This window comes from Neophocaena asiaeorientalis, unplaced genomic scaffold (genome assembly GCF_003031525.2).
Source record: "Neophocaena asiaeorientalis asiaeorientalis breed wild unplaced genomic scaffold, Neophocaena_asiaeorientalis_V1.1 scaffold92, whole genome shotgun sequence".
NCBI lineage: Eukaryota > Metazoa > Chordata > Mammalia > Artiodactyla > Phocoenidae > Neophocaena > Neophocaena asiaeorientalis.
In genome coordinates this window covers 1,528,597-1,546,909 of record NW_020174057.1, presented here as the reverse complement: position 1 = coordinate 1,546,909, position 18,313 = coordinate 1,528,597, and the positions used below count along the sequence as shown (strand labels likewise).

Genomic DNA, 18,313 nt, shown 5'->3' with positions numbered 1-18,313 from the left:
TAACTTGTTTCTTTCATCATGACTCCTCAATATATCTTACCATATACTTCTACCTGGAATTCATATAGTCCTACTGCTCTGTACTACTTTCATATATCCCCAAATTAAAACAAACCTTGGAACCTGTTAGGCAAATAAGTAGACTGTACCTCACTGCTGTTGTGTATCTAGAAAAAGCCCAACTTGGTATGGCAACTCTAACCAAATGACCCTATAGAGGAGTGGGAGAGCATTTCTGCTTGCTATGGCCGATTAAAGACAACTGCTCTGGGCAGGAAGGGAGGGTCAGCAAGTGTCTGAGGATTTTCCATCCCAATAATCCTCTATCTGTGCCCTAGAAACCATACCCTTTCATTACCTCTCAACTACTTTTCTAGAATCTTCAATCTTCCTACACCACAAGACTGTTTCCAATCAACCTAAACCAGCCTTCCATATTATTTTTAAAACTTCACTCAATCCTTCTGTCACTCTAATTATTCTATTTTTCTCCTTCCTTTCTTAATCTTCAAGGGCAATCTATGGCTGCTATTTCCAATTCCTCATCAATCTCTCCTCCCTTCCCCCTCTTTAATCTGTCTTCTAGCTCCTCTGCCACAGAAAGGGAAGTCCTCCTGAACAACAGGTCTTTTCTGTTCAGTAACCTTGACCTCTGCCGCTCATAGCCCTAATGGACCGCAGCATCTGTTTGAAGCACTCTCCTTGGCTGCTTTGACTTTACACATCAATGGTTCTCCTCCTTGTCTAATGCTTTCTTCCTCCCCCTCCTTTCTAACTCCTAAATATGGATATGTCCCTATGCGCTAGCCTTGGCCTTTTGGTTTTCTTACCGTATTCTTCATTCCCTAGTTCTCACTCATGCCCACATCTTCACCTAGAACCTCTGTGCAGATGACTACCCGTCTATTTCATAGCTTCATCCCCTGCCCAGGACTTCAGCAGATATCTCTAACTGCCTGCTTGACATTTCCATGGGAAATGTCATCTCATATTCAATAGGCTTCTAGAAATTCTAAAAACAAAGCCACCGCTGTGTCCCCTAAGTTTGCTCTCTCTGCTGATTTCTCTATTTCGTTGATGGAACTCCTCAACTTACCTGAGGTTTGAAACATTCAACTAATCCACAACTGATCCCACTTCCCGATCTCGCATAGCCAGTTAACAAGTTTTTTACACTGTCCTCATACTTTTCCTTTTCTTCTACCACCACCCTAGGTCAGGCCCCGGACTATTAGAACTGCTCACTAACCTTCCTACCTCTGGCATCTTTCCCTTGAAATCTGGCCTGGAATAGCATGAGGAGTTAGACTGCCAAGAAACAGCCATTTTCCAGTCACCTTTCTTTTGTATCAGTTAACTGTGGTGATAAGCTCAGGAAATTTTAACCATTTTATTATCTCTCTAGAGTCAACAATTTTTGGTTGGGAAGAAATTTCCATCCTGCTTGTATTATTCTTTCCCTTTCTTTTTTTTTAAGAGCAGCCAAATTTGTTATGAGTATCATCTGTTTCCCTCCCGATGGGCAATTATTTCTTTTGCGGTACTCTCTTTTTTGGGGGTCCCTCAACTGTTGCCCTTACTCTACATTAGACTGATATATCTTCTTGCATTTGCATATTCAGAAATATTAGATTTTATAGCTTAAGGATAAGTTACTCCTTTGTTACATTTTGGCACCTATTTCTGAATATCTGATTTGTTGTAAAAACTTGGAGTATCTTATGTATATAAACTACTTACGTTTATACTACTCATCACCATAAGGGTGAATTATTTGGGTCATTTCCCAGTGGAACACATTCTATTTTCTGTATTTCCTAAACTTTTAAAATCTGTTCTGAATCAGAAGACCACTATACCTATTTTTTGTGAAACCATTTTCATAGTCTCTGTGTTTGTTATAGCAGTTGGCCCGACCCTCTCCAGTAGCACTTACTGTACCACATTATAATGATTTATTTCTCCATTAGACTGAGGGTTCTTAAAAAGAAAAAGTTACTTAGGCTTTGCATTCCCAGGGTTTAACACGGTGCCGGAGAAACAGCACGTGCCAAGTAATGCACGAAGCAAGTCCTGGACCAAGAGAAAATAGAAAATGCAATGTTTAAGCTGTATATCTCAAGTCCTGACCTCAGCTATCACTCCCAAATTACTTAAGAAATTTCCCTTCAAATTTCACCGATAAATGTTATTAAGCAATTGATCGATAATAGTAAAAACAAAGAAAAACAAAGGAAACTGGATAGTCGACAAGTTGGAATTAGTAATTTAAAAATCTTCTCTTGAGATTTGGGGAATGCAAAAACAGGCAGGTTTTTCGACTGGGACACTGAAGGGACATTCTTTTCAAAATTGAAGCGCCCTGACTCTTGCTTACTCATGGAACAGAGGTAAAGGTTTTACTTTTATAAATAAGCGAGAGGGCAAGGTCATATTAAGCAGTGATAAACTATCAAAATTCACTTTCTTGTAATAAAAAGAAATATTGCATTGAAACAGGACTTCAGCTGATCCTGCCTGGGCAAAGCTGTCTGCAATAAACGGTAGCCTGGCACTTGAAGCAGACCAAAGTACAGCCTATAGGGAAATAGTTATCATCTTGCTTATAATGCTTTAGTTATTTATTTTCCTTATAGTACTTGTGGTGACTGCAAATCAATACATAGAGGAGTCAACCTATTTTTCGAATCATAATTAGTCTAGCAAATTGCTAAATCACAAAGTAAGAAAGTTACATGCTATATTAGTTCATATTAATGAACTCAAAATACAGGCCTATTACTCAAGCAGGAATAAATCATGAAAACCACCAACTCTTATCTAAACTTATTACACCCAATTAACTGACCCTATTCATTTCCCTCCATCAAGTCTACAACATACCTTATCTGATTGCTTATTGCTGGGCTTTGGTAGCTATCGCCATACTACTCTATGCAAAATACACTGTGACTGGCCTTTTCTTGTTCCTCTTATTTCTAAAATACTTATCTATGAAATTCTTCAGGTGATAGGTACAATCCAAATACTATCAGACAATTTGAGTAAGAACACTGAAAACAGGTTACGTTGTACAGATAAAATAATTTAATAACATTCCATAAATCTAAACAAGTTTTTCGTCATTCAAGTGGCTAGAGAGCTTGTAGAAGTCATTTTCTAAGAAGCGCAATATTATTTGCTTCTGGGAACAAACTATTAATAAATTGTATTGAGACATCCTTAGGAAGCTTGAAGAGCTTAAATTATTAGAAGAGAAGAGTGATAAGAATCAAAGGTAGGAAGGACCATGAACCCGGAGAGAGGTGCATCTGGAGTTAGAAAGTAGAGACTGCAAGTATCAAAGCAGGGCTGGGAATTCTCTAGGGTGGTTGAGAACTGGCAGGGAGACGGTGATCGGTCGTATCCGGCAGACCTGAGGGTTGAAATAAAGGGGCCTGGGAGGGAAAGGTGAGACTGAGAATCGGCAGGATATAGGGCCCGAGACTTAGCTGAGACTGTGGACTGAGGAAGGTGCACTGGGGACTGGAAGAATTCTGGGGCCTGAGGAGGGAGTTCTGGGCTGCAGGCCGAGGATATGGGGAGACCACAGGGGGCATTAGCGCTGGGAACTAGGATTAGCGGAGGAAGAGGGATTCGTGCTAAAATGAAACTTGAGCGCTGGGTGAGAAGCGGGGCGTGGAATGGGCCCTGGGATGTGTCCAGGGACTGGGAAGGAGGCTTTGGGGGAAGGGGTGGAGGAGAAGGCAGGTATACGTAGTGGGTGAGGAAGGACTGCAGAGACTCAAGTTGGGTTGGGAGGGATCGATATGGGGTGCGTGGGGGCTGAAGAAGGGGACGCTGAGAAATGAGTGTGGGCTGAAGAGGAGGTGCAGAACACGGGTTGCGGGCTGCGGAGGAGCACCGAGGGATGTGCAAAGCAGGCGGGGGTGTGGGACCGGGAAGGGGCCGAAGCGGGGTGAGAGACGAGAGGCAGGTGGCCGGGGAGAGGCGGGCACTGGGAGCCTGTCCCACCGTACCAGGCTGCGCAGATTGTCCTCCTGGGACTGGACGGTGAGTGCGGCGGTCCCGGTCAGTACCCGGCGCGTAAAATCGACGCTGCAGCGCAGGTGCAGGTGCTTGGTCCGGCAGACGGACGCAGGGGAGGCCAAGGAGCACGTATCCACTACCTCGGGCATGGCTGTGCGGAGTCCCGCTGCACGCGATCAGCACCCCAACACTCCGCTGCCAGACTGACTACTCGACTGAGAGCGAGAGAAGGCGGGAGGGAGGTAAAGCGGAGGAGGAGGGGTTCGCGGCGCCCGCCGGGAAAGGAAGTTCCTTAAAGTCGGAGGAGCGTGCGGTACGGCATGGATGGAACTACAAGTCCCGTGGTGCAGCGCGACAAGGCGTGCGCTTTGCTCTCTGGGAGTGTGTGTGTTGAGGGGTGCAGAGGTGGGTTGATGTTGCTTCCGAAAGGGGAGGAAGAGGAGGGGGAGGAAAAGGAAGGGAGTAGAAGTTAGAGGAAGGGTAAGCCGATGGAATTAAGTGCGGCGGGGAGATCAAACTGAACGCTTCCATTTTAGTTCCATTCAACTTCTCTGGAAATTGCAATAGCAGTAGAAGAATATCAGGCCTCCTGGTAGTTGCAAATGGCAAGGGGCGGGGTAAAAAGGGATAAGAGGCCTCCCAGAAAGGCAACGTTCGTGCAGTTCCTCGTTAGTATAGTGGTGAGTATCCCCGCCTGTCACGCGGGAGACCGGGGTTCGATTCCCCGACGGGGAGGCACAGAAATGTTTTTTTTTTTTTTTTCCCCTCGCTAATAAAACGAAAATGTTCATACAAACATTTCAAAAGCAATTGTGAAAGAAAGAGTCAACGTCAAGATTTAGATTTTAAAGCTGTTTTGTTACTGCTTCCATGTTGGCAACCCAGTACAAGTGAGCTCAGTTCTGTCATTCAACAAGTATTTATTTAGTGCTCATTATGTACCTTTCCAGGCCCTGGAGATCTAAAATGGAAATCAGCCACATTCCCGCCTTAGAAACTTAGAAGGATTACCTCAGTATACTGTAATGAGAGAATTCTATGATATGAGTGTGCAGTGGCCGCAAGGGGAGTGCAGAGCTGGGACATCCTGGAAGTGAGGAAGGGTTGAAGGACGACTTGCCTAAAAAATGGGACCTCAGAGTTGAAACTGGCAAAATTGGAAAAGCACGCGTGTCAAAGGACCTTAAACCGCTGGACCTTTAATCTTGAATGCATGAATGGGGGACTCATTGAAGAATTCTAAACAGGGGAGTGACATGGTCAGATTCATGTTATCAAAGGAACAGTGGTAGTGTTCAGAGAATGGATATGAGGTATCAAAACCAGAGTCAGGAGAGTTGGGAAACCACTGTTAAAATAGTCCAGGAAGAAGATGCTGGGGGCCTGACATAGGTGATATGTAATATGTAATAAGTACAGATAGAGAGGAAGGAATGGAGGAAATACTTAAGAGATGAGTGATTTCACATTAAGAAGGAGCCTAAGATGATTTCTCAGATTCTTGGCTTCAGTGGCTGGATAATCATTAAACAAAGGAAGAGACTACGTGAAGAGGACAGATTTAGGTGGGAAAGCTCTAAGTTTAATTTGGGACAAATGGAGTTTGAGAATGTATGGGAGTCAGAGTGGAGATGTCCTTGAGACACTTGGGTATTTAAGTCAGTAGCTCTGGGGAAGTTTCAGGTAGATATGAGAGTATCACATAATGTGGTGGGTGAAACTATGACAGTGGGTAAACTCAGCCCTAGGACAGTGTGTAAAAAGAGCAGTGAAAACAGGTGGGAAGCTGGGAGAACACCAGAATTTAAGAAAAAAAGGCTAGAGGATGGGAAAAATCCTTTCACAATGTATATGTATAACAAGTCACCACGACGCACACTTTAAATACCTTAACATTTTATTTGTCATTTATACCGCAATAAAGCTGAAATTTTATTTAAAAGGGGGGTGGGTGGTGCTAGAGTAAGAGGAACTCATGAAATAAACTAGAAAGAACCAAGCAGCAATGTCAAATACAGCCTAGAGGGCTATTACAATAAGAAGTAAAAAGTCTTCCTTGGATTTGGCAGTGGGATGGAGGTGGGAAGATGGTGGTTTTGTTGACTTTTGTGGTTTAGTTGAAGGTGGACGCCACAGAACAGTGACTGAGCAATAAAAGAGCAGAGAGGAAATAGGGCAGAGGCTGTTCTCTCAAGACGTGTGGCCAGTGTGAGAAGGGAAGGAAAAAGAGGAATAGGGAGGAGTATGGTGCTGAGAAAGCATTTTTTATGTTTTCAGGGAGAGGGAAACTTCAACATGTTTAGAGGTGAAAGATTTCTAGAGAAGATGAATTGAGCAGTTGGAAAGTGCTGCGTCACTCCATTCTGTATCAAAGTGATCTAACAATTAAACTTGACCTCAGCAACAGAAAGAGAGGCTATATATACGTTTGAGTATCCTTGTGTTGGCCCCTGTAAGCCAGAGGGAAACAAAATTAAAACATCCTAAATTATGACATGGAATACCTTACACGTGCATAAATCCTAATTCCATAGGGCCTAAGAATCCGTGGCATGATTGATGTTAGCAAACACTTTTTGAGGCCTAAAAGTGTTCCTGGTGTCACCAAATCTAGGGTGACAAATATGATACAGTAGAATTGATTTAGTAGAAGAATACACAATCAAATTATCTTCCTACTGGAGAGAGTATAGTTTGTTTGTTTTAATAAAAGAATGTCAACATCATCATCTTCCATTATTGATTACCAGTAACCCACGGAGTTTACGCCTCTGTGTTCCAGAAGACATATCCACAGACAACCACAAATGAATTCCTCAAATTGATTAATAGATGAACCAAAAGATAGATATGCAATAGGAATTGTTTTCTAAGATGCCACTGACTCCCAAATACAGAGTGTACAAAATTGACAATTCACACACAATAGGAGGGTTATTCATATCCAATGGTGGGTTGAGTTTTTAAAATGAAGCTTTCCATGCTTCTGTAAAATAAAGATAATATCAGGGTGTATATACAAAAGGAGATTTTAATTTTATAGAAGTATAGTTGATTGACAATGTTGTGTTAATTTCTTCTGTACAGCAAAGTGACTTGGTTTTATATATATATTCTTTTTCATATTCTTTTCCATTACGGTTTGTCACAGGATACTGAATATAGTTCCCTGTGCTGTATAGTAGGACCTTGTTGTTTATCCATCCTGTATATAATAGTTTGCCTCTGCTAATCCCAGACTCCCATCAAAAGGAGATTTTATTAAGGATGAAAAAGATGAGTTACATAAAGTTTTATGAAAAGAAATGCACATGTATTTACAGAGCCATATGAGCAGGAGGTATTTCAGCTCTATTGCCCTGCGACTCTACCTTGAAAAGTTACTTAATCCCTCTAGGCCTCAGTCCCCTCAGGACAATTGAGGTACCTCTGCCTTATGGGGTTGTTGAAAGGATGAAATGAGATCATGTCTGTGAAACGCTCAGCACTGCGCTTGGCCTAGAATGATACTTTGTTATGTGTTAGCTAGTACCATTATTTCAGCTGGCTTTTATTTTGTCTATTTTGATAATTTTAATACATATTTTCCCCTTGTTTTGTTAGCATGAGTTTTTAGGAAGACCTGGGAAATGGGAAGCAAATCACGCTAAATTAGGCCTCTAAAAAGAGTCTGCAACATTAGCAATGATCATATGTTTTGAAATGCATTTACATTCAGGAAATTCAGGGAATTGCAATTGGTGCATTAACGCTTTCCTTAAAAGAGTATAAAGACTTCTCATTTCTTTTCCCCCTTACTTCACATAGACCTTTCCCTTCTTTAAATAGTCAGTACAGTTTGCAGATATTAAGTGTGTTCTACTACACTGTGCTACCGAGAATAGAGTGAGGGGAGTTTCTCTCCTAGGGGCTGGATAATTTACACTCTGTTATAAGCTATGCCAATGACCTAAGATAGCATGATGTTGAGATGAAGGCCAAGGCCCAAGGAGAACTATAAATGAAGTTCTAGAGGGACAGGTTCTTTCCCTTTAGGGAAGGTCAAGAATAACAACATGGATGGTGTCGCATTTGAGATGAGGCTTGAAGGACAAGCAGGATTTTAATAGGAAAAGTGGTAAAGGCTGTAAGATTGAGCATGGGGAATGGGAGGTGGGCAGCTTTCCAGGTAGAAATAGTACCAAGAATCAAGGCATGGCCCTCGCGCCTCAACTCCCGAAGCCCACACGCTTAGAGCCCGTGCTCCGCAACAAGAGGAGACACGGCAATGAGAAGCCCGCGCACCGCAACGAAGAATAGCCCCCGCTCGCTGCAACTAGAGAAAGCCCGCACGCAACAACAAAGATCCAATGCAGCCAAAAATTAACTAATTAATTAAAAAAAACGAATCAAGTCATGGGGCAAAAAGCAGAGATGTGTTTGGGAAAGAACAATTCTGGGGGTAGAGAATCTAAAATCCAGGTAATACATCTGACATGGTAGAGACCATTAGCTGTTCCCCAATAGATATATTTCTTTTCATTTTTAGTAGTAAAACCTTCGATGTTTAGCTGGATACGTGGCCTCCCAGAGGACTACGTTTCCCAGACTTCTTTGAAGTTATGGCCATATAACTAAGTTCTGGCCAACGGAAGGTAAGCAGAATTGTCAGTTATGACTTTTAGGAAGTGTCCTTAACAGGGATTTCTTTAATAAACGCTTTGCCTATTCTGCTATCTGGAATGCAGACTTTATGGCTAAAGCTCTAACTATCACGTTGTATCACGAGGTTGGAACCATGGCGAGGATGGTGAAGTAGCAGCATAGAAGGAGCTATGGGCTGGAGCTAGCCAGGTCTCTGGTGATCGTGGAAGGCCCCTGTGAACTGGATTTCCTCTCCTTAAGAGAGAAATAACTTCCACTTGGTTTAAGACAGTTATTTTGGGTTTTCTATCATCTCCTGGGAACTCAGTCTTTACCAAGACACCTGGTCTCTGTTGGATGGGTTTATCAGTTTTGCCCCAGATACTTACTTTTGTCCATCCATTTTTCACCACTTTATTGTGGACTATCGCATAAGTTTGAAAAAAGTTATCAGATCGGCTTTCTTCCCCCTGTCTTGTGTTTTCTGCTAGAGCATTCTTTCTAATCTACTCTGCACTAGATATTCTCTACCTTTTGGGTAGACGTGGCTGCCTAGGGGTGGTTTAGTGAAGCATGGCAAGGTGCAGACACCAGAGGTGTGAGAGACCTTGAAGAGGTAGAGGCAGCGGGTTAGGGTTCCTGGCGGGCCAGAGGACGGCTGGAATCAGGGTCCTTAACTGGAAAGATAAGGGCTTGTGTGTGGTCAGGGAGTCCGACAGAATAAGATTATGGATGACTGCCTATTTTTATATAAAAGGGAGAAGGAGAATATATGTAAAGTTTGCTCATACCTATGTAAAATATTCCGGAAGGTATCTCAAAAAACTCATGGTATGGTTTGCCTGTGGGGAGGGGAAGTGACGTGGCTAAGAAGCAGAGCTGAGAGGGAGATATTTCAACCAAGTAACCTGTTAAGCCTTTTGAATTTTGATGTATGTGAACATATTACCTATTCAAAAAAAGTGATTTGTGGATATTTAAAAAAAAATAATGTCACCAGACCCAAAACCTGCAAGCAGAACCCAAAACAGCCATCTGTGACTTCTTATTTACGTGAAGCTCCCTGGCTCTGGAGCCCTGCAGTCAGCTCCACCTGCCGCGCTTCAGCCGTGCTGAACACAACTTGCCCGAGATCTCCGCTCTCCCTTGCTCTCCCTTGATCTGGAAGCCTCTTCACGCTGCCCGGCGCCCCGCTGCTCCACGGCAGGGCCCTCCTCTGCCTCCTCAGGACGCTTCCTCCCTTCCCTCCAGCCTGGGTCTGGGTGGGAGTCTAGTAGGATCTCTTTCCCTAATGGAACAAGGTATATGTGATGCCCTTCACATCCTCCTTCCAGTGGGTGAGAAAACAGAAGGTTTCAGCCACCTCTTTTTATATTTAGCTCCCCAAAGGGTTGAGGCAGCCCTGACTCGTTTCTGCATTTTTCTGTCAAATCTGGTTGTGCTTGCGCAGCCTTCTATAAGAATTTTAGATTTACATTCACATCTCCAGTCTCTTCTTCCTGTCAAGAAAAGGTTTGGGCAGCTGGGGAGCCAGAAATGAAAGGAACACGAGACAAAGTCCTTCCAGTTTCGTAAAACACCCGGCCCTCCACCTGCCCCCTCTCCTTGCACCGCCTCTCTCTCTCCCTCCCTCACAAGGTTGGAAGCAGGCAGAGTCAAGAGAGCCTCATCCGTTACCTGGTCTCCCACCACGGCCTGTCTTGTTTCTCTGCCTGTGCCCTCGGGAGAGACCAGCCTGAACAAGAGAGATTGTCAAGCTGTCCTGGGTTCGAGCCCCCCCAAAAAAAAAAAAAAAAATCACTCTGGTCACGTGACAGTCTCTGGTAACCCACACAGAATGGTTCCAGCACCAGCAGCTGTCAGCCCCGCCCCCATCCCGGACCTGGGGGACCACAATCGGCATTCCCAGGTGATTCATGTGTACATTAAATTAAACCACTGCCTTATAGGCTCAAAGGATACTTTGGAAGTTGGAGGAAATTCAGTTCCAGAGTTAATCAGACTTGGCAGGACTCCTTCTCTTGGAGTTCACAGCCCTGGACCCTCAAATCAGCACTCCCATAACACCTTAATGCCATCCCCAGCACAGCACTCGACTGCACTGTGCATGACTGTCAGTAAATATAAGTCCCAGACGTATATTTTCTCTCTCAAAGCATGTTTGTAGTATGAATGAACGAATGTGTAAATGAACGAATGAGATTTCATATGAGGTTCCAGGCTTCCTTGTACTCGGTGCGTTGCTCTGTGTTGACTATGGGGCAGAGAGAAAACTACCCTCTGAGCACTTCCTTGTCCTCTGATGTCACCAGGCAATATGTTTGCTTGCAACAGGGAATGCGCTTACCACCCTCTTGCTAATGGTATACACTTTAAAAACATTTTTCTTGAAGCCAACTATCCATTCATAAAATTGCACCTCACATAAGTGTATAACTCTCTGAACTTTATGAATTGAACACACCGGTGCAAGCAGTAGCCAGATGAGACACAGAACATGACCACCACCCCACTAGATGCCCCGCCAAATTCCCTTCCAGTCCCTATAAATCTCACTCCCTAGGGGTAACTACTGCCTGACTTGCAGTAACTTATTACTTCAACCTGTTCTGCTCTTTATATTTCCTTTATATAAGTGGAAACGTGCAGGAGGTCCACTCGTGCCTGACTTCTTTAGCTCGTGACGTTTGTGGACCCTCCATATTGTTGTGTGCAGTTCCAGGTTGTGCATTCTCATGGCTGTGTAGTATGACACGTGTGGACAGACCACAATTTATCCATTCTACTGTGGATGGACATCAGAGTGATTTTCAGTTCTGGGAATAACACTGCTATGGACATTCCAGAACATGTCTTTGGTGAACATATTGTAGCCAGGTTTTGATGTGCTGCTTTGAAGTTTGGACAGCGTTTCTCCAGGAAATTTCCTATGGGACCCCTGCACCAAGCGAAAAATCAGTCACTGGGGCAACACAGGATCTCTAGTCATGGACACAAACCCAACAACCCTCCAACTTGTGAAGGTGGATCAGGCAGGGAGGGAAGTTGTTTTCAAGTTATAAGAATAAAATTCTTCGCAAGTACTGGTTTAGATCATACTTTATTTCCCCCTCGGTCACTTCTGTTTCTTTTCTAGGTGTGACTGATTGCAAGGTTTAGCTCTACCGGGTTTTTTCCTGACTCAGAGATTCCAGCTCTACTTACATTTTTCCTACAAAGAGGCCAGTGGTATTTCATCAGAACAGGTACTTCTACCTTTTGTTCTAAAGCATGAGTTGGATTTGACAAGTGTCTACCGGGTTGCGTTTTCAAAAGCAAAATTTCTGTCTGACATTGGATGGCTTTGAGCCCAATTTCTCTTGTTTTGCCAACAGAGCCTGTTATTACTACTTGCTGGTGAAATATGTTTTCAGCAAAGACCCCCCACCCCCAATGGCTTTCCTCCTAAACAGTCTTCTCATCTACAAATCCGTGTTTGAGGAACTAACTATTATTCTGTCATTTCTTATCAAAGGCCCCTCTTACTTAGTATTTGGAGTTGAGCAGCTCGTGTAAGAAGCTCACAGTTTTGACAGTCTTCACCTTCTCCCGCAGACGTGTCTCGGTATTTCTCAAGCTGAGGCACATTCTTCCTCTTCCACCTGGTTCCCACCGCCCTTCCAAGCTGCTTCCTCTTGGCTCCCAAGCGCAGCCAACTTCTCCAGTCAAACCCCACTTCCTTTCCCACAGACACACCTCACCGTGCTCAGCTGTACTCGTCCAGGTCCCTGCTAGAAGACCCCCTTCTCTCACCTCTGTTCACCGCCCCCTTTCTCCATGAATATTTTTCTAATGTATTTTCCTTTCCCTTTGGGTCCTTAAATTTTCTCAGTGCAAATGTTACACACACACACACACACACACACACACACACACACACGTCAACCCTCATTGGTCGCAGACTTCGTATTTGTGAGTTTGCCTACTTGCTAAAATTTATTTTCTGCCCCCAAATCAATACTTGCGGTCATCTGTGCACACAAACAGAGCTGTAAAAATTTCGACTTGCGCAGCTGAGGTTGAGCTCAGCTTTCTTGTTTCTGCTTCTTATACTGTGAATACTTGTCATTTTTGTGGTTTATTTAGTCTCACGTTTTTCACATTTTTGCGCTTATTGTTGGTGATTTCGCTGTTTAAAATATCCTCCAAGACAATGCTAGAGTGCTGTCTCGTGTTCCTAAGCGCGAGAAGGCTGCGATGTGCCCCATGGGGAACTCACGTGTGTTATAGATGAACTTTGTACAGGTGTGAGTTCAAGTGCTGTTGGCCGTGAGTTCAATGTTGATGAATCAACTGTATAGTAGTGACTTTAGACAGAAACACACATGAAACAAGGTTATATATTCACTGGCTGATGAAAATGTGATGATCAGAGGCTCTCAGAAACCTGCTGTGTTTCCCCAGGGAGCCATGGTTCAGGATTCACTAATCCAGTGTTCAAGGTGACTTTATGAAACATAACTGCTACAGATAAGGACAATCAATCAATTGTATATACTGCTCGTAGTTCAGTTAGTTTGTATTTGTTTTGTTTTGTTTTTGCGGTACGCGGGCCTCTCACTGCTGTGGCCTCTCCCGTTGCGGAGCACAGGCTCCGGACGCGCAGGCTCAGCGGCCATGGCTCACGGGCCCAGTCGCTCCGCGGCATGTGGGATCCTCCCGGACCGGGGCACGAACCTGTGTCCCTCGCATCGGCAGGTTGACTCTCAACCACTGTGCCACCAGGGAAGCTCTTGTTTGTTTCAACTTCTCTCCCTCTGTTCCCAGAGGGGTTAGCTGGTAGGCTTCTTCCAAGCCTACCTTAACTGTCTCACAGCACCCAGCTCAGTACAAACAACGTGGTGGGTCCTCAGTGGATGTGGAAGGAGAAACAGAAGGGAGAGGAGGGGGTGAGGAACAAAGGAAGGAGAAAGACGGAAAGAAAAGCCCTAATCAAGGAAGCTGAAGTTATTGCTTTGTCTAAGACGCTTTGGGTCCCCAGAATTTCTCAGTCTCTCAGTCCTCAAATGCTTCCTCTTTATTTCTGAGCAGAGTCATTAAACTAGAATAATATAAAATTGGAAATTAAGTGATATTTTGTGATAGATTTGACTTTTATTTCTGTTCTTGAAGGAATCAAACAGAGCAAATCTTCCAGATTCTTTTGAGTTTTTCTATTTTCCTTCTCCTCACCTCCCTGCCCCCCGCGCCACCCCCCCAACCTTGGTCTTCACTTGGAGAGAGAGAACCACAGAACTTCCAAACTTAGATACTCACAGCAGGCATAACCACAACTTGGCAGCAACATAAGACACCTTTCGTGGGCACCAAGCAGCATGGATGCCTGCTTGTCCCTGGGAAGTTCATAAACCTATTGGGAAAACGGAGACCATAAAGTGAAATCGCTAAAGATCAGTGTGGGAGACTGAATAATTAACGGGCATTCAGGTGGACCAGTCTGCAAATGCTGTAGGAATTCAATAGAGAGATCAGTGGGCATCTTCCTGGAAGCAGTGAGGCTTGCATTGAACCATAATGCAGGGGTCTCTAAATTTTTTAATTGCTAACTAATATCAGTAAAAATTTGGGGCACACCCTCAATACATGTTTGCTCATTTATAACTTCTCTACATGTGTTAATAGAATTAATGACTAAGGCACAGAATACACGGAGGGCAAAGTTCATTGTCAGGGATTGTGAATATAAACATTTATTTTAAATAACCATCTTGATAATATTGATTTGGCACGGGGGGGTTGCATACCTTCTTGTCAGATCTGATTTTGATCATCATTGTTTTGTTTTGTTCCTTAAGTCAATGTGCCTACTTCATCTTGGAGTAGGAGAATCTTTAGTTCTGTCATTTTCTTGTGGCTCATTTATGCTACATTCTACCTTCTGCTTTGAGTCTGCAGTTTGTGAAATGTGACCTTAGATCTCTGAGTGACCTGAGTGTCCAGAAGAGTCAGGAGTCTACAGGAGGTTTCAACCAGGGGCAGGGGAGACATTACCCACTGAGAGAAGTTAAAGAAACAGTAGAAGAACGAATGCTGTTGCATGTGATTACGTCTCAGAAGTCATGCTTATGAAACAGAGCAGAGGCATAAATAGTATTAGAGATTTAATATTTCCTGCCCACACGCAAACGATTACTGTGTGTATGTGTTCAGCCCACTCTGGAAACCCTTTCTGGATGAATGTGTAAACTTTGGATGGGTAATTGAAAGGGAAGGTACTCCCAGTGAGGTTGATGGTTAAGAGGAAAGTCAGATACCAAAGGCAAATTCAGAAAAATAACACACTTCTTGAACCTCCAGATGTATTTCCAAAGGATAGCTCCACTGCAGTTTACACGAGATGACTATGTGCCCTGGGACTGTCCACTCCATCCTGTCTTGGTGATCAGGGCAGGGATTCATTGAGGTTTCCTGTCCCCTAGAACAGGAGAAGTTAGCGGCCACTGGAAAGCTATCTTTCCCGCTTTAAGCTAGCATCGTTGAGCCTTGAAAGTGTCATACCACCACTCTGCAATGTTCTGTTGGTCACATAAAAAACCCCTGATACAATAGGAAGGAAATACAGAAAGCCACAAATACCTAGGAGGCGGGGATCGTTGCGGGCCTTTTTGGGGGCTGGCTACTACCATGAGGTTGGCATTATTATCACCCTCAGTTTATAAAGGAGGAAACCGAGGCCCTGATGAATAATTTGCTCGAGTCACTCAGTTTGCAACAGGCAGAGCTGGGGTTCAAACCCAGGCAGTGTGATCCCAGAGCACATCCTTTTTTGAGCACAACCCAATACTCTGGCCTCACCACAAGCCTTTTTCTAACTTCCTTTCTTTCCCCCACTGCATCAAACCTTGGGAATAAGGTATATTTCCTTTTGCTTAGACCATTTTGAAAGTCATTGTTTCTTCAGGGTGGAGGTTGGAGGGTTTCCAAAGAATGAAATATAATGAAAACATCTGGCCAAAGTCACTAATGTGTACACATTTATTAATTAATTAAGAAGATGTAACACACAGATGACAAATAACAAGATCATTGGCCCAATTTCAGAGCCTATCATTTACAAAATGTATACAGGCAGAAAGTCGGTTGTGTGTACATTCTGTTAAACTCCTTTTCTTCATGGTTGTTTGGGTTAGATTGTTGTCTCATGTGGCTGGGTGGGCTCAACTGAGCAACATTTCGCTAAAAAAAGTCTGCAAGATCAGACCTTAGGAAACAAAAGCCGGAAAGAGAAACTACATTTCCTATAAAATGCGGAACCGTGGGATAACAGCTTTGACAAACAGTATGACTGGATAGAGGCCAATTCTTATATGAGAAGGAATGGGATTATATACAATATATAATGTCACCTGTATAAATGATCACGTGAAAGATAAAGTTTTGTCGTTCTTTTGTTGTGATCTTTTTTAAACCAAATTTGTGCTGCATTACACATTCCCACCGTAAGCCTGAGGCTGCTGGCTGCCTTCTTGTCATCATGCTGTGCTTGAGAATGACACCAAAATAAAGAGAGCGAGAAAGAAATGAGAGAGTGGGAGTCTACTGGTGACATTGTTAGAACCTCTGGATCACACCCCACCTAAATCCAATATATACTCTTGGACTTTATGAGCCAATGAATTCCCCTTTTCAGCTTATGCCAGTTGGAGTTTTCTATCATTTGCAACCAAAGGAATACTAACCAACAGATATATTCCATTATATATCTATATGTCCATATCTATTTCATTATATCAATATGTCTCCCTACCTGACCATAATTCTTTGAGGGCAGTAGATGCTCAATGAGTATTTGTTGGATGAATTTAGTTGAGGAGTGTTTTGAAGGGGACTGAGCCTAGAGCAGGGACATCTTTTTTTCTTTTAAGTGAAGTGTAGTTGATTTACAATGTCTCAGGTGTACAGCAAAGTGATTCAATTATATACAGATAACTGAATATATATATATATATATATTCTTTTTCAGATTCCTTTCTGTTATAGGCTCTTACAAGATACTGAATATAGTTCTAGAGCAGGGACATCGTTTTTTAAAATAATTAATTAATTAATTAATCTATTTCTGGCTACATTGGGTCTTTGTTGCTGCGTGCGGGCTTTCTCTAGTTGCGGCGAGCGGGAGCTAATCTTCACTGCAGCGCGTAGGCTTCTCATTGCGTTGGCTTCTCTTGTTGTGGAGCGCGGGCTTAGTTGCTCCATGCTATGTGGGATCTTCCCGGCCCAGGGCTTTAACCCGTGTCCCCTGCATCGGCAGGCATATTCTTAACCACCGCGCCACCAGGGAAGCCCAAGAGCACACACATCTTTAGGGAGGATAAGGAACTTGGTGCAAGATGTGATCAAGGGAGTCAATTAGATTGGAGTGGGATTGAAAGGGAAGGGACAGATACTAGATAAGGAATTCTCAAGGCAGTGGTACAGAGTGGGGTAGAACAATAGTTAGCTTAGGTGCTACCCCATTTGGTGTGTTTGTGTCTGTGTTGTTTTAGTAAGCTTTTTTCTGGCCTAAATTAACATTGAGTTTTACTAGCCTGTCTAAAGCACGCATCTCTGCCAGTTTATCGCAAGTGGAAAAATAAATGTTGGAGAATCAGAGGCTCGCTTATGAGCAAATAAGCCTGATGGTCACAAAAAAAGAGCTTTTACTAAACAGACACCTTCAGGTCTTCATAAAGGCAGGGCCAGGAGCTCAGAGGCCTGCAGAACTCAGTTTGCAGTGACAGGCAGCTCCTGGACAATTTAATGGAGCATCAACTACAAGCAAAGGCCATGAGTGAAATGGAGATTGGGAGGTGAGGTTGTCCTTGCTTTCTCTATCCACCAGCCAAGAAGGAGACCCATGAAAGCTATGAATAACAACACCCTCCAACCACCTCCAGGATCCAGTGGAAAGGAGGAACAAGGCCCCTCTTTCTTCCATCCCATCACCTTAAAAAGGAGCTGAATATACCCTGAGAAAACTATAATTCAAAAAGATACATGTACCGCAATGTTCATTGCAGCACTATTTACAATAGCCAGGACATGGAAGCAACCTAAATGTCCATCAACAGATGAATGGATAAAGAAGATGTGGTACATATATACAATGGAATATTACTCAGCCATAAAAAGGAATGAAACTGAGTTACTTGTAATGAGGTGGATGGACCTAGAGTCTGTCATACAGAGTGAAGTAAGCCAGAAAGAGAAAAACATACCGTATGCTAATGTACATATATGGAATCTAAAAAAGCAGTACTGATAAACGTAGCGGCAGGGCAGGAATAAAGACGCAGACATAGAGAACGGACTTGAGGACGCAGGGGTTGGGGGAGAGGAAGCTGGGATGAAGGGAGAGAGTAGCATGGACATATATACACTACCAAATGTAAAATGGATGGCTAGTGGGAAGCAGCTGCAGAGCACCGGGAGATCAGCCCGGTGCTTTGTGACCACCTAGAGGGGTGGGATAGGGAGGGTGGGAGGGAGGCTCAAGAGGGAGGGGATATGGGGATATATGTATACATATAGCTGATTCACTTTGCTATACAGCAGAAACGAATACACCATTGTGAAGCAATTATACTCCAATAAAGATATTGGGAAAAAAAAAGGGAGCTGAATCCTATTGAGACTCAACATG

The 18,313-nt window shown here is 43.5% G+C and overlaps 1 protein-coding gene and 1 non-coding gene across 2 annotated transcripts in view; one reads left to right on the top strand and one right to left on the bottom strand.

Moving 5' to 3' along the window:
- Positions 1 to 4,340, bottom strand: part of LTA4H (leukotriene A4 hydrolase) — a 28,946-nt gene extending 24,606 nt beyond the window's left edge. Inside the window, exon 1 of the mRNA XM_024754374.1 lies at positions 4,020 to 4,340. Coding sequence (XP_024610142.1) covers positions 4,020 to 4,178 — 159 coding nt within the window. The 5' untranslated portion in view covers positions 4,179 to 4,340. The remainder of the gene's footprint in view (positions 1 to 4,019) is intronic.
- Positions 4,341 to 4,692: 352 nt separating this feature from the next.
- On the top strand, positions 4,693 to 4,764 carry TRNAD-GUC (transfer RNA aspartic acid (anticodon GUC)). Its single transcript has one exon. It is a non-coding gene; the product is annotated as a tRNA-Asp (tRNA).
- The last annotated feature ends 13,549 nt before the right edge of the window (positions 4,765 to 18,313 follow it).